Source organism: Rhinatrema bivittatum, unplaced genomic scaffold, assembly GCF_901001135.1.
Source record: "Rhinatrema bivittatum unplaced genomic scaffold, aRhiBiv1.1, whole genome shotgun sequence".
NCBI lineage: Eukaryota > Metazoa > Chordata > Amphibia > Gymnophiona > Rhinatrematidae > Rhinatrema > Rhinatrema bivittatum.
This window is the reverse complement of record NW_021820691.1, coordinates 196,548-211,480: the sequence shown is the minus strand read 5'-3', so window position 1 is coordinate 211,480 and position 14,933 is coordinate 196,548. Positions and strand designations below refer to the sequence as shown.

At 48.4% G+C, this 14,933-nt stretch overlaps 1 protein-coding gene across 4 annotated transcripts in view; it reads right to left on the bottom strand.

Annotated features, from left to right (window-relative positions):
- Positions 1 to 7,905: 7,905 nt before the first annotated feature.
- Positions 7,906 to 14,933, bottom strand: part of LOC115081943 (butyrophilin subfamily 1 member A1-like) — a 46,342-nt gene continuing 39,314 nt past the window's right edge. For all 4 annotated transcript variants that reach the window (XM_029586188.1, XM_029586189.1, XM_029586186.1 and 1 more), the window contains one exon: positions 7,906 to 9,360. In XM_029586188.1, coding sequence (XP_029442048.1) covers positions 8,744 to 9,360 — 617 coding nt within the window. In that variant the 3' untranslated portion in view covers positions 7,906 to 8,743. The remainder of the gene's footprint in view (positions 9,361 to 14,933) is intronic.

Genomic DNA, 14,933 nt, shown 5'->3' with positions numbered 1-14,933 from the left:
TACAAACTTATAACTGTTTGGGAAATTGAAAAAACAAACATCGATAAACTATTTCAAAATAGACACAGCAAATACCACCCAATAATTAAAATTAAAGCTAAAATAAATCCCCTGCTCTCCGTATCCAGGAACTTTAGATTCCAGTCCCCCTGAGATGGTCATGGATTAGTAAGGGGTGGGAGATATGCACAGACTTTCTTCTCCATCATTCATTCATTCTCACACCTATGCTCACCAGAGCACATGTTTTCTCACAGACATGCTCACTGTGTCACACACTCATGCTAAATTACTCTTTTATACTCACACACAGGCCCACTGGCTCAAACATGTACTCATTGGCTCACTCGTTCTCTCTCGCTCTCAAACCTGCTCTAATAACCATAACAGGCCCGACTGTATTATGCAGTGCAACAATGGAAAAACAATTACTACTCACACAACTCATCAAGCAATAAAATCAAGAGATATAAGACATCATTCATAATATTAAAAGAAGAGAATGAATATCTCAACAGCCGACAAACATAGGGGACCCAATATTCAAAGCTCGCTCAGCGCTACTTAGCCAGATAAGTAGGACTTGTGTGGTTAAGTAGCGGCTGCTGAACATTAATGGCTGCTTAGCCACCTAAATCCCTTATATGTCTAAAAAGTTAGCTGCATAAGTTGGGGGGCGGAGTGACTTATCTGCATAACTTATGCAACTAAGTAGCAATATTCTGTCTTAGCCACATAAAAGTTTACCAGCTGCGTTAGATGGTTATAACCGATACAGCTAAGTACAAATATATATGCGTATGGTCAGCGACACAGCCGTGCCACTGAATACACCGTGTAATTTAGCAGGATAAGCTATTTCCAGCCAAGTCACTTAAAAGGGCCATCTTTCAATACTGGGCCCCTAAGGATTTAAAAAGTCACATAAATTTGGTCTAATATTTCCCAAACACCAAAATAAATTTCAAATCAGCAGACACATGAAACACCCCCCCAAAATTTAAAATAAAAAAAAATTAGATAATTAAATATCCAGCTCTCCGTACCATTAAATAAACACCCAGCATCTTTTGATTTCCCAGAGATTGTTGTGGATTTGGGTGAAGGCGGCCACACAATCTTTATCCTCTCTCATGTACACATGCAAGTTCTCTCTTTCTCACACATACACAAACCTCTCAGGCGTCGTCCTCTCTTCTGGGCCTTGGCTCAGCCCGCGCTGCTCATTTACTACCGGAGGGGGAGGAAGCGGCCCTGCAACCACCAGATGCCTCCTGTTGCCGAGCCCGTAGGCCTTTCTTTGAGCTGCGTCAGCTTGGGCATCGTCGCGGCCCCGCCGAGACTTCCTTCCAGCCGCGTCGGGTTCTGCGGCCATCCCTCATCAGGAGCAGAGATAACCACGTGACCAGTGCAACCGGCCCAATCTGCCCTGGGAGGAAAACAATTTTGGAACATCAGGATTCAGTGGCAAGCGCACACCGCGGGAGGAGCGTGTGGAATGGAAAGGGATCAGAGAGCTGAAGATTTTCTCTGCAGCAGGATGAGCAGAGCTCCAAAGAATGAATCCGACACATGGAGAGTCTTGAGATTTGCCAAGAAGGCAGGCACATCACATTTTATAAAAATCAGAGGAAGAGAGCGTGTGTGAGAGTGACAGAGAGAGTGCATGTTTGTGAGAGAGAGAGGACGTGTGTGAGTAAGCATGTGGTTTAGAGAATGAATGTGTGTTACAGATTGTGCATATATGATAGAGAGAGAGAGAGAGATAGGATGTGTGTGAGTAAGCATGTGGTTTAGAGAATGAATGTGTGTTACAGATTGTGCATATATATGAGAGAGAGAGAGAGAGGGTGTGTGTGAGTAAGCATGTGGTTTAGAGAATGAATGTGTGTTACAGATTGTGCATATATGAGAGAGATAGGACGTGTGTGAGTAAGCATGTGGTTTAGAGAATGAATGTGTGTTACAGATTGTGCATATATGAGAGAGAGAGAAGAGGAAGTCTGTATATACCTCTCACCCTCCTCCATCCAATCATGGGCTGGAAGGGTGTCAGGTTTTTTTAAATGTGTTGATAAAGAACTTTCTACAATAGCATTACAAATGCAATTAAAGAAAAGTAAGCACAATTCAAAAATATAAAAAATACACAGGAATACATAAAACAAAAAAGAAAGGATTATTCTGAAGGGGAGGGGGGTGTAGTTGGCTTAGCAATAAAAAGAAACAGTAAAACACAGACAATCAATACTTACCCAAGAACACAAATCTATATTTAAAGTTTAATACTCTGGTGGGAACTAAGTTTTCTTTGTTTTTTTTTTTTTAACAGGCCGGGAAGACTGAATGAATTGAAGGTGGAGGAAAGCACAGTAAATGTTCCCACAGGGCAGAAAAAAAGCTAGCACCAGGGACAGCTCAAGGCAATCTGCTGCCTGAGGCAAGGGATAACAGGGCACCCCCTGCCCCAAAAGCACAAGAGGTCAAATTGAGAGAGTGATGGGAGGCAGAGGCCCTTCCGGTGATTTCAAATGCTACTGAAAGGGGAAAGCAAAGGTCAGAATCCCCAAAGAAGTGGCAGAAAGTGCATCACTGATAATATTACCTGGAAGCTGGCAACCCTACTACACTCCCAGAAACACAACAAGCTGCCTCCTGGAGAAGTGGGAATTGATGAATGGGGGGAGGGGGGGGGGCTGTGTGTGGCACACTCTCTCCAGATTGCACCAGGCACACTTTACACACTAACATGCACAATGCACAATGAAAACAACTTTTCATGTACAATCCCTTATTATAAATGCACAGATATTCATAGCATTCAGAGGTAAAAATATCACAGCAGCAGGTATATTACTTTTACATGCACTGCACTGATGCCAACAAGAAAACCCTGCAAAAAAGACATTGGGTATTAGGCCTATTGTAAAGTACATTTGATGTGGCCTCGGCCCTCAGAAAGCCCTGAGTAAACTGAATAACAATGATCATGAGGTAAACCTATTATGATGAATGTTTATATTGTAATCTGCTTAGTACAAAATGTTTGCTATAAGCAGCCTAGAAATATTTTAAATAAACCTCTCCTAATAGAACAGCACTAAATGCACGGGGGAAGGCTGCTCTCGGGTGAATAAAACCAAGAGCACAGACCATTTACTAATTTCAGAGAGGCCCGAGATCCAGCGGGAGCTGCCGAGAGGAAGGACCCCAGTGTAATTTAAAGGGAAGACTCGCAGAGTGGCCAATCAGGGAGGAGTCACATGATGTAAACCCACCAATAGTGACAAAGAGGGGGGGGAACCTATGAACGGGAATCTGAAGACCATGACATGGTTAAAACGGACCTGAAAGAGAACCTAAGGACAATTGGCTGCTTAAGGACTTAAAGGAATATAAGGATATGAGCTGCCCCTGCCGACCTGAAAGAGAACTTAAAGCTAGGAGATAGGAGGAAACGGACCTGAAAGAGAACTGATGAAGAAAATGTAAATGGGAGCGTGAGCCAAAAAGAGGACTTAGGGATTAAAAAAGACGCGTTTAAAACTGGTAATTTTTCACCGGTTTATCGCTTTCACACGTTTTTGCCGTCTGCTTTTGGGACGTATTCTATATCCTTTTTATGAATATTTAGCTTTCTTACCCCGCGATCTCTAAAGCGCACTGCTTTTAACTAATGTAGCGCATGGGGCGCGTCTTTCCGAAGTCCTAAAGCTCACTCTCCCCCTTTACGTTTTCTTAATCGGACATTTTTCAGGTTTCGTTTTCAAATATCTCATTATGCTTTAGTTCTCTTTCAGGTCCACCAAGTCTCGGATTTAAATTCTATTTTATGTCTCTGTTAAACAGCTCATTATCCTTGCGATCACTTTCAGGTCCATCTTTACCCCATAATCAAATCCCTGAGTTCTCTTTCAGGTCCATCTTTACCACATAATCAGATCCTTGAGTTCTCTTTCAGGTCCGCTTTCATGCATTTCATATCTTTAAGTTTCCTATCAGGTCGCTTGGCTCCCCCCTCATAGGTTTTCTGTCTCTGTCAGTATTGGCGGATTTATTTCACGTGACTCCTCCATGATTGGCCACTTTCTTTTGGTGGCTTCCCCTGCCTCTTTTCTCTTTAAATGACAGTGGCCTCCCTGCTCGCAGCAGCTTTTCGGTCGATCTTGGGCTTCTTTGAAATTACTAAGTGGCTGTGTGGTCTTGGTTTTTATTCACGCCAGTGCAGCCTTCCACGGTGCATCTTTTCCTACCGATTAATTACAGAATTACACAATTTTGAGCTGTATCTCTTCAGACGTTGTTTCCGCCTGTACCAATGGTTTCTGTTATGCACAATATGCAATACCCGCTTTTTTATGTAATGTTTTATGCATTTCCTTTATATGCTTGCCAGAAATCTGTGTTCTCTGTGCTTCTTGCTTTTATTGTTTTCTCCCACCATTGGGAAACTCAGAATGTGTTTTGCTGCAGGACCACAAGAAGGCGCTAAATGGTGCACAAAGGACAGATCAGCTGGGAAACACAGAGCTGCAATCTACAAAATACCACGAGATGGCGCTAAATGGTGCAGAAAGGACAGATCTGCTGGGAAACACAGAGCTGCAATCTCCAAAATACCCCTAATTTAAATATTGCCTGGCGCCCCTTTTGGAAGGGATATGTAAAGTTACAGATATGTAAAACGGATGCTCTCTTGCTGTCCTTTGCTGCTGATACTAAGATCTGCCCCCAGTGAACCCTCCTGAGTGCTGAAGAGTCCGGTAACCAAGATTTAATGCAGAAATGCACAATCTTGCATGTGAGGCCCAGAAATCCCAGTGAGGAGCAGAGGCTGCTTTCTTCTCTCTGGGACTCTTCTGCGCACCGGCCAACCGTGCCAGAAAAAAAAATCACTCGTTGCTCCAGGTCTGTTCAAAATAAAAATCTTTATTGAAAGTGGTGACAGGAAAACCCAAAGAGAACACCACAGACAACAGAAATCAAAAGATACAGCTCTGTCACCTGGCACATTTCCCCAAAGTGGTAAGCTCTTAGGGGCAAGTACCTATAGCATACTGCAGATCTTCTCAGGTCCTCTCTCTCTCTTTCTTTGGTGAGCTTCTGGCTGATTTGCTTGATCAGCCAACAGGCTGTGGCCTTCTCCCGTAGGGCTCTCTGCTCCACTGATCCAGGATTCTGCAGACCCCCCTCCTTTCTTGGGTCTCCTCAGCATCTGATACTTCCTCGGAACTCCTGGGCTCCTTCTGCGTTCCCTGGTACTTCCCTTCCTGCAACCCTGAAGTTCCCTGGTCTCCCCCCAGACCTTCCTGCGCTGGGATAATGACCCCCCAGGGTCTCCTGAGGCTAGGGACCCTTTTTTTTCAGTGGATTTCTGTAACTCTACCTTAATGATTGTTAAGTTCCAGGAACTTGTCCAAACCTTTTTTTAAACGCAGCTATACTAACAGCTTTCACCACATCCTCTGGTAATAAATTCCAGAACTTAGTTAACTTCATAAATATATAATAATTTACATTGCTTAAAATAGTCCAACCCAATAAACAGTTTCAAATTTTTAAGAAAAACACTTTCCCTTTTTGAAAGTAAAATTAGTTCACCTTTGGTTGCAGATTCTCCCTCTGAACTCTGCTCAGTGTTCCTGTTAAGGTCTGAATGCCTTTATTAGAGAAGTACTGTATTTCTGGTGTGGTCACTTACAATCTCTCTCTCTTTCTTTTACGGAGGGTTATTTATTTATATAAATATTTTTATTCCACTTATACTGGCACATGCTAAGCAGAGTGCTGCACATATATAAACATATTAAAATTATACATTACATAGTAAAATATCAGAAACATAATACAATAACAGATAAATCTTCAAATAATATTCACTAGCTTTCAGGAAAAGCTTCCCAAAATAACAAAGCCTTTAAGTTTTTCCTAAAGGGTTTGATATCTGATAAAACCTTAAAAGTGAATTTTAAAATACATTAACTAGAGGAAGCCATTTACCCTAATCAGGAAAGAGAATACCTAATATATAGATAGATAGATATGTATAGGTATTCTCTTTCCTAATCAGGAAAGATCTGGCAAATGTAGTTTCATGGTCTGCTTCCTGCATTAATTTTGTTTTCCAGATTTGCGGCAGGCTGAGAGGAGGGTTTGGCTGATTGACCATTCCTTTATTGTTTGGTGCATCTCTGGGACATGAAAGGAGCTTACGGCCCTCACCTTAGTTTGCTCTGCATGGAGTCCGTGTGAAGTGGCTCGGGCTCCGTGGGATGCGATGGAAGCAGCTCCTCCCTCTCGTGCGCTCCTCGCTATCCAAGTGGACGCCTCCGGCGGTTCTGCTCGTTCACCTTGGTGGCAATGACTTGGGGGACTGGTCCTGTCGTCAACTGCTGGGCGCAGTCCGAAAGGATTTGGCTGTGCCGTTGTCATCGTGGCCGCCTAATATAACATTAATCTGGTCGGACATTATCCCAAGGCCTGCCTGCATGGATCTGAGGATTCGCGGCTGCAGTAGGGTTAAACTGAATAAGCAGATTGGGTCCTGGTTGTTGGCGCACGGTGGGATTCATGTTACTCACATCTGGTCCTGGGATGTCTGTCCGGGCCTTTATGGCAGGGACGGTGTTCACCTGTCTAATGAGGGCAATGATTTATTTATTTATTTATTTTATTATTTTCTATACCGGCTTTCACGACCAGAGGTCACATCAAGTCGGTTTACATTTAACAAGTCGTGCATTGAACCGAGAACTCAAGCTACTAAACTGGTGCAGAAATAGTAGTTACAATGAACAAGGAAGTTTACAACTGGGAGAGGAGGAAGAAGAAAGAAAAGGGTCATGAATATTTACACAATAAAACGCATTTACAGAGAATATTTACACAGTATGCAATATTGAATCCGTGTCCAGAAGAGGTCGTGGGCTGAATGAGGTCGAGGAAGTGGTAGATGTTAGGGTGATGGTGTTCACACTGGGTTAAAGGGAAGATGGTGGCTTGGGACAACTATTTTAAGGGATTTATTCCTTAACTCTATTCAGGAGGCCTTGGAGTCGCTTGTGGGGGGGTGAGGGGGCTGTGAGGATTCTCCACCCGACCCCCTCCCGGTGCTGGAGTTACCAGAGCCCTGATGATTGTGGGGCAGGGTTTAGAGCTGGGAATCTGCTTTCGTGACTCTGGCGTTAGTTGCATGTGACGGGGTTCGGGCTCGTGGTTGGGGACCCCTTGCTGGGCTGTGGTGGGGGTCCCGGTTAGCGGGGGGATACTGCTGGATATTGCAGGTTTGGGGGCCTGTGAGGGGGTCATCTTGCTGGGCTGTGGTGGGGGTCCCGGTTAGCGGGGGGATACTGCTGGATATTGCAGGTCTGGTGGCCTGTGAGGGGGTCATCTTGCTGGGCTGTGGTGGGGGTCCCGGTTAGCGGGGGGATACTGCTGGATATTGCAGGTTTGGGGGCCTGTGAGGGGGTCATCTTGCTGGGCTGTGGTGGGGGTCCCGGTTAGCGGGGGGGATACTGCTGGATATTGCAGGTTTGGGGGCCTGTGAGGGGGTCATCTTGCTGGGCTGTGGTGGGGGTCCCGGTTAGCGGGGGGATACTGCTGGATATTGCAGGTTTGGGGGCCTGTGAGGGGGTCATCTTGCTGGGCTGTGGTGGGGGTCCCGGTTAGCGGGGGGATACTGCTGGATATTGCAGGTTTGGGGGCCTGTGAGGGGGTCATCTTGCTGGGCTGTGGTGGGGGTCCCGGTTAGCGGGGGGGATACTGCTGGATATTGCAGGTTTGGTGGCCTGTGAGGGGGTCATCTTGCTGGGCTGTGGTGGGGGTCCCGGTTAGCGGGGGGATACTGCTGGATATTGCAGGTTTGGGGGCCTGTGAGGGGGTCATCTTGCTGGGCTGTGGTGGGGGTCCCGGTTAGCGGGGGGATACTGCTGGATATTGCAGGTCTGGGGGCCTGTGAGGGGGTCATCTTGCTGGGCTGTGGTGGGGGTCCCGGTTAGCGGGGGGGATACTGCTGGATATTGCAGGTTTGGGGGCCTGTGAGGGGGTCATCTTGCTGGGGCGTGGCAGGTGATTCCTTGGGATGGGGAATCTGTGCTGACCTTGGCTCTGGTGATTTAATTACTAATAAAGCTGCGGCCTTGTTTTAATCCCATTGATGTCTGGAGAGTATTATCTGTGTGACGGTTTCTGTAAGGAGCCATCAGTCCTGGCTGCCCCTATCCTGCAGGTGCTGTCCCTATCTCCCCGTCCCGAGAGGGCTCACAGCCTGGGGTAAAGGAGGGGGAAGGGACTTGCACAAGGTCACAGGGAGCAGCAGCAGGATCTGAGCCCTGGTTTGTAGCTGCTCTCACCCCTAGGTGACTCCTCCACTCCTCCTTAATGATTTGCTCCCCAGGTATTTTACTCTACATGAGGTCCCTGTACAAAGTCTTGAGCAGGCAGGGGCCTGGGCTAATCTCAGTTGCTTATCTTTAGGGACATTTTCAGCCCCAAATTAATCATCTAAATCTATCCCGTTACATCCACTAACTCCCCCCCAAGCAAGGAATCCTTCCCTCCCCTCCAACTGATTTTATTTAGAGAGAAAAGCCCCTCTCCCCCTCCTCTGACCTGCGGCCCTCCCTGCAGACTCTCATTAGGAGGCCATTTCATTACCCCCTGGGTAACTGAGACCTCCCAGCCCCTAACTCCTCACCTCCCACTCTCTCAGGTCCTCTCCTCTTGCTGGGCAGTGATTTTTCATTCACAGGTTTAACACAAATCTGGAGCCTCCTTTCCCCCTCTCAACATCTCCCAGAGACCGCAGCTGATACCCCTGAGCCCCGCGCTCTCCCTCCCAGTCTGGCACTGGCACTGGCCGGATCCTCAGAGGATCATCGAGGGTACAGAAGTAAGGCAGGAGAGGGCCAGTGAGGGGGTCAGAGAAGGAGAAGAGATGAGATTTATTCTCTGCATCGTAAAATGAAACTTCTCCTGCCTCATAGTCCAGGAAGATCCCCACAGCCCGGGGACTCTCATGCAGGCGGAGCTTGGTCTTGGAGGAGGTGAGTGCCCAGTATCCCCCTCCACGCCACAACCCCACTGCCCAGTATCCCGCCTCAGGTGATATTGTGATCCACCCATTTCTGCACACAGAGTCTCTGCACACCCCCAGCTCCCACGCTCTCCCGTCCCCCACCTCCACCTTCCAGAAATGTCTCCCCGAGGTGAAGGCCTCACGCCCCAGCACACAGGGAGAAATGTTAAATCTCAGTGGAGTCTCTCTCAGGTTCTCTCCTGTGCCGCCACGTTCCATAGTTTTCCCATCGTCAGTCAGGAGGAGCCGAGGATGAGCGGTTTCAGGATCCAGAGTCACGCCAACTGCAGAGAGGAGAAACATTAATAAACATGAGCTCACACTTCTGATTGGCTCCTCACACACCCACATCTAACTGTTATTGGCTCCCTACCCATCCCATGGCCCTCATTGGCTCCTGTCATTGGTTACTTCCTCATCCATTCAGCCTATCCGAAGCTCTCCTCACTGGCAGGTTCTAGCAATCCTATTGGTCAGTGGCTCTCACTCCTGAGCTGCAGGACATAGGGCTTCAGACTGCCCCTCTCTGCTCCCAGTGTCTTCTTGCTTTCAGCTGAGGGAGGGACATTGCCCCCAGAGGGGCCTATTTCAGACCGTACAGAAAAATGCCCGGGAGAGGGGCACCAGCCCACTCTCCCACCGAAAATGAGACAAATAACTGTGCCCTGCATCATTGCCACCAGAGGGGCCTATTTCAGACCGTACGAAAGTGCCCGGGAGAGGGGCACCAGCCCACTCTCCCACCGAAAGAGACAAATAACTGTGCCCTGCATCATTGCCCCCAGAGGGCCTATTTCAGACCGTACGAAAGTGCCCGGGAGAGGGGCACCAGCCCGCTCTCCCACCGAAAGAGACAAAGTAACTGTGCCCTGCATCATTGCCCCCAGAGGGGGAAGCTGATGCCCTCCATACCACAAATCCCAGCATGCACCTGGATAAAGCCAGGACCGAATCAGACTGTTCACTAGGACATGGAGGCAGGTGACAGTGGCACAGGGCAGTAGCAGTGATGAGGGTCACAGGCACTGCCCTGCCTGTCCTGTGCCCCCTGCACTCTCTCTGTACCTGGGCACTTCCTGATGAAGGCAGAACGGCTTCTTTCAGGGACAACGGAGGCAATGGGGAAAGCAAGACTGCAGGCCCCCAGGGTCCCGGTGCTGGTTCTGGAGGGCTTCAGCAGGGAGTGAGAGGCACTGCTAAGGTGTGAGAGAGAAAGAGAGCAGGGGCAGGAGAGGGATGTGTGTGAAGGGAGGGAGCAGGGGAAATGAGTGAGCAAAAGACAGAGGGGAGGAGGCAGGAACAAAGTGTGTGGTAGAGAGAGAGATTTAAGTGTCCAGCGGTGAGATGTGTGTGAGGAAAGGGTGAGCGAGTCTCTGGAAAAGAGAATAACTGAGCAGCAGTGAGTGTGAGTGAGGAGGGACAGTGAGGGGAGGGAGGGAAGGATGGGTATGGAGGAGAGATATAAGTGAGAGGGGGATGTGTTACATTTCCTAGCGAGGAGACAGGTGAAGGATGGGTATGGAGGAGAGATATAAGTGAGGGGGGATGTGTTACGTTTCCTAGCGAGTAGACAGGTGAAGGATGGGTATGGAGGAGAGATATAAGTGAGGGGGGATGTGTTACGTTTCCTAGCGAGTAGACAGGTGAAGGATGGGTATGGAGGAGAGATATAAGTGAGGGGGGATGTGTTACGTTTCCTAGCGAGTAGACAGGTGAAGGATGGGTATGGAGGAGAGTTATAAGTGAGGGGGGATGTGTTACGTTTCCCAGCGAGTAGACAGGTGAAGGATGGGTATCGAGGAGAGATATAAGTGAGGGGGGATGTGTTACGTTTCCTAGCGAGTAGACAGGTGAAGGATGGGTATGGAGGAGAGATATAAGTGAGAGGGGGGGATGTGTTACGTTTCCTAGCGAGTAGACAGGTGAAGGATGGGTATGGAGGAGAGATATAAGTGAGAGGGGGATGTGTTACGTTTCCCAGCGAGTAGACAGGTGAAGGATGGGTATGGAGGAGAGATATAAGTGAGAGGGGGATGTGTTACGTTTCCCAGCGAGTAGACAGGTGAAGGATGGGTATGGAGGAGAGATATAAGTGAGAGGGGATGTGTTACGTTTCCTAGCGAGTAGACAGGTGAAGGATGGGTATGGAGGAGAGATATAAGTGAGGGGGGATGTGTTACGTTTCCTAGCGAGTAGACAGGTGAAGGATGGGTATGGAGGAGAGATATAAGTGAGGGGGGATGTGTTACGTTTCCTAGCGAGGAGACAGGTGAAGGATGGGTATGGAGGAGAGATATAAGTGAGAGGGGGGATGTGTTACGTTTCCCAGCGAGTAGACAGGTGAAGGATGGGTATGGAGGAGAGATATAAGTGAGGGGGGATGTTTTACGTTTCCCAGCGAGTAGACAGGTGAAGGATGGGTATGGAGGAGAGATATAAGTGAGAGGGGATGTGTTACGTTTCCTAGCGAGTAGACAGGTGAAGGATGGGTATGGAGGAGAGATATAAGTGAGGGGGGATGTGTTACGTTTCCTAGCGAGTAGACAGGTGAAGGATGGGTATGGAGGAGAGATATAAGTGAGGGGGGATGTGTTATGTTCCCTAGCGAGTAGACAGGTGAAGGATGGGTATGGAGGAGAGATATAAGTGAGAGGGGGATGTGTTACGTTTCCCAGGGAGTAGACAGGTGAAGGATGGGTATGGAGGAGAGATATAAGTGAGAGGGGGGATGTGTTACGTTTCCCAGCGAGTAGACAGGTGAAGGATGGGTATGGAGGAGAGATATAAGTGAGAGGGGGATGTGTTACGTTTACTAGCGAGTAGACAGGTGAAGGATGGGTATGGAGGAGAGATATAAGTGAGGGGGGATGTGTTACGTTTCCCAGCGAGTAGACAGGTGAATGATGGGTATGGAGGAGAGATATAAGTGAGGGGGATGTGTTACGTTTCCTAGCGAGGAGACAGGTGAAGGATGGGTTTGGAGGAGAGATATAAGTGAGAGGGGATGTGTTACGTTTCCTAGCGAGGAGACAGGTGAAGGATGGGTATGGAGGAGAGATATAAGTGAGGGGGGATGTGTTACGTTTCCCAGCGAGTAGACAGGTGAAGGATGGGTATGGAGGAGAGATATAAGTGAGGGGGATGTGTTACGTTTCCTAGCGAGGAGACAGGTGAAGGGTGGGTATGGAGGAGAGATATAAGTGAGGGGGGGATGTGTTACGTTTCCCAGCGAGTAGACAGGTGAAGGGTGGGTATGGAGGAGAGATATAAGTGAGGGGGGATGTGTTACGTTTCCTAGCGAGGAGACAGGTGAAGGATGGGTATGGAGGAGAGATATAAGTGAGGGGGGATGTGTTACGTTTCCTAGCGAGTAGACAGGTGAAGGATGGGTATGGAGGAGAGATATAAGTGAGGGGGGATGTGTTACGTTTCCTAGCGAGGAGACAGGTGAAGGATGGGTATGGAGGAGAGATATAAGTGACGGGGGATGTGTTACGTTTCCTAGCGAGGAGACAGGTGAAGGATGGGTATGGAGGAGAGATATAAGTGAGGGGGGATGTGTTACGTTTCCTAGCGAGGAGACAGGTGAAGGATGGGTATGGAGGAGAGATATAAGTGAGGGGGGATGTTACGTTTCCTAGCGAGTAGACAGGTGAAGGATGGGTATGGAGGAGAGATATAAGTGAGGGGGGATGTGTTACGTTTCCTAGCGAGTAGACAGGTGAAGGATGGGTATGGAGGAGAGATATAAGTGAGGGGGGATGTGTTACGTTTCCTAGCGAGTAGACAGGTGAAGGATGGGTATGGAGGAGAGATGTAAGTGAGGGGGGATGTGTTACGTTTCCTAGCGAGTAGACAGGTGAAGGATGGGTATGGAGGAGAGATGTAAGTGAGGGGGGATGTGTTACGTTTCCTAGCGAGTAGACAGGTGAAGGATGGGTATGGAGGAGAGATATAAGTGAGGGGGGATGTGTTACATTCCCTAGCGAGTAGACAGGTGAAGGATGGGTATGGAGGAGAGATATAAGTGAGGGGGGATGTGTTACGTTTCCCAGCGAGTAGACAGGTGAAGGATGGGTATGGAGGAGAGATATAAGTGAGGGGGGATGTGTTACGTTTCCTAGCGAGTAGACAGGTGAAGGATGGGTATGGAAGAGAGATATAAGTGAGGGGGGATGTGTTACGTTTCCCAGCGAGTAGACAGGTGAAGGATGGGTATGGAGGAGAGATATAAGTGAGGGGGGATGTGTTACGTTTCCCAGCGAGTAGACAGGTGAAGGATGGGTATGGAGGAGAGATATAAGTGAAGGGGGATGTGTTACGTTTCCCAGCGAGTAGACAGGTGAAGGATGGGTATGGAGGAGAGATATAAGTGAGGGGGATGTGTTACGTTTCCTAGCGAGTAGACAGGTGAAGGGTGGGTATGGAGGAGAGATATAAGTGAGGGGGGATGTGTTACGTTTCCTAGCGAGTAGACAGGTGAAGGATGGGTATGGAGGAGAGATGTAAGTGAGGGGGGATGTGTTACGTTTCCTAGCGAGTAGACAGGTGAAGGATGGGTATGGAGGAGAGATATAAGTGAGGGGGGATGTGTTACGTTCCCTAGCGAGTAGACAGGTGAAGGATGGGTATGGAGGAGAGATATAAGTGAGGGGGGATGTGTTACGTTTCCCAGCGAGTAGACAGGTGAAGGATGTGTATGGAGGAGAGATATAAGTGAGGGGGGATGTGTTACGTTTCCCAGCGAGTAGACAGGTGAAGGATGGGTATGGAGGAGAGATATAAGTGAGGGGGGATGTGTTACGTTTCCTAGCGAGTAGACAGGTGAAGGATGGGTATGGAAGAGAGATATAAGTGAGGGGGGATGTGTTACGTTTCCCAGCGAGTAGACAGGTGAAGGATGGGTATGGAGGAGAGATATAAGTGAGGGGGGATGTGTTACGTTTCCCAGCGAGTAGACAGGTGAAGGATGGGTATGGAGGAGAGATATAAGTGAGGGGGGATGTGTTACGTTTCCCAGCGAGTAGACAGGTGAAGGATGGGTATGGAGGAGAGATATAAGTGAGGGGGGATGTGTTACGTTTCCTAGCGAGTAGACAGGTGAAGGATGGGTATGGAGGAGAGATATAAGTGAGGGGGATGTGTTACGTTTCCTAGCGAGTAGACAGGTGAAGGGTGGGTATGGAGGAGAGATATAAGTGAGGGGGGATGTGTTACGTTTCCCAGCGAGTAGACAGGTGAAGGATGGGTATGGAGGAGAGATATAAGTGAGGGGGGATGTGTTACGTTTCCCAGCGAGTAGACAGGAGAAGGATGGGTATGGAGGAGAGATATAAGTGAGAGGGGGATGTGTTACGTTCCTAGCGAGTAGACAGGTGAAGGATGGGTATGGAGGAGAGATATAAGTGAGAGGGGATGTGTTATGTTTCCTAGCGAGTAGACAGGTGAAGGATGGGTATGGAGGAGAGATATAAGTGAGGGGGGATGTGTTACGTTTCCTAGCGAGTAGACAAGTGAAGGATGAGTATGGAGGAGAGCTATAAGTGAGGGGGGATGTGTTACGTTTCCTAGCGAGTAGACAGGTGAAGGATGGGTATGGAGGAGAGATATAAGTGAGAGGGGGGGGGGGGTGTTACGTTTCCCAGCGAGTAGACAGGTGAAGGATGGGTATGGAGGAGAGATATAAGTGAGAGAGGATGTGTTACGTTCCTAGCGAGTAGACAGGTGAAGGATGGGTATGGAGGAGAGATATAAGTGAGGGGGGATGTGTTACGTTTCCTAGCGAGTAGACAGGTGAAGGATGGGTATGGAGGAGAGATATAAGTGAGGGGGGATGTGTTACGTTTCCTAGCGAGTA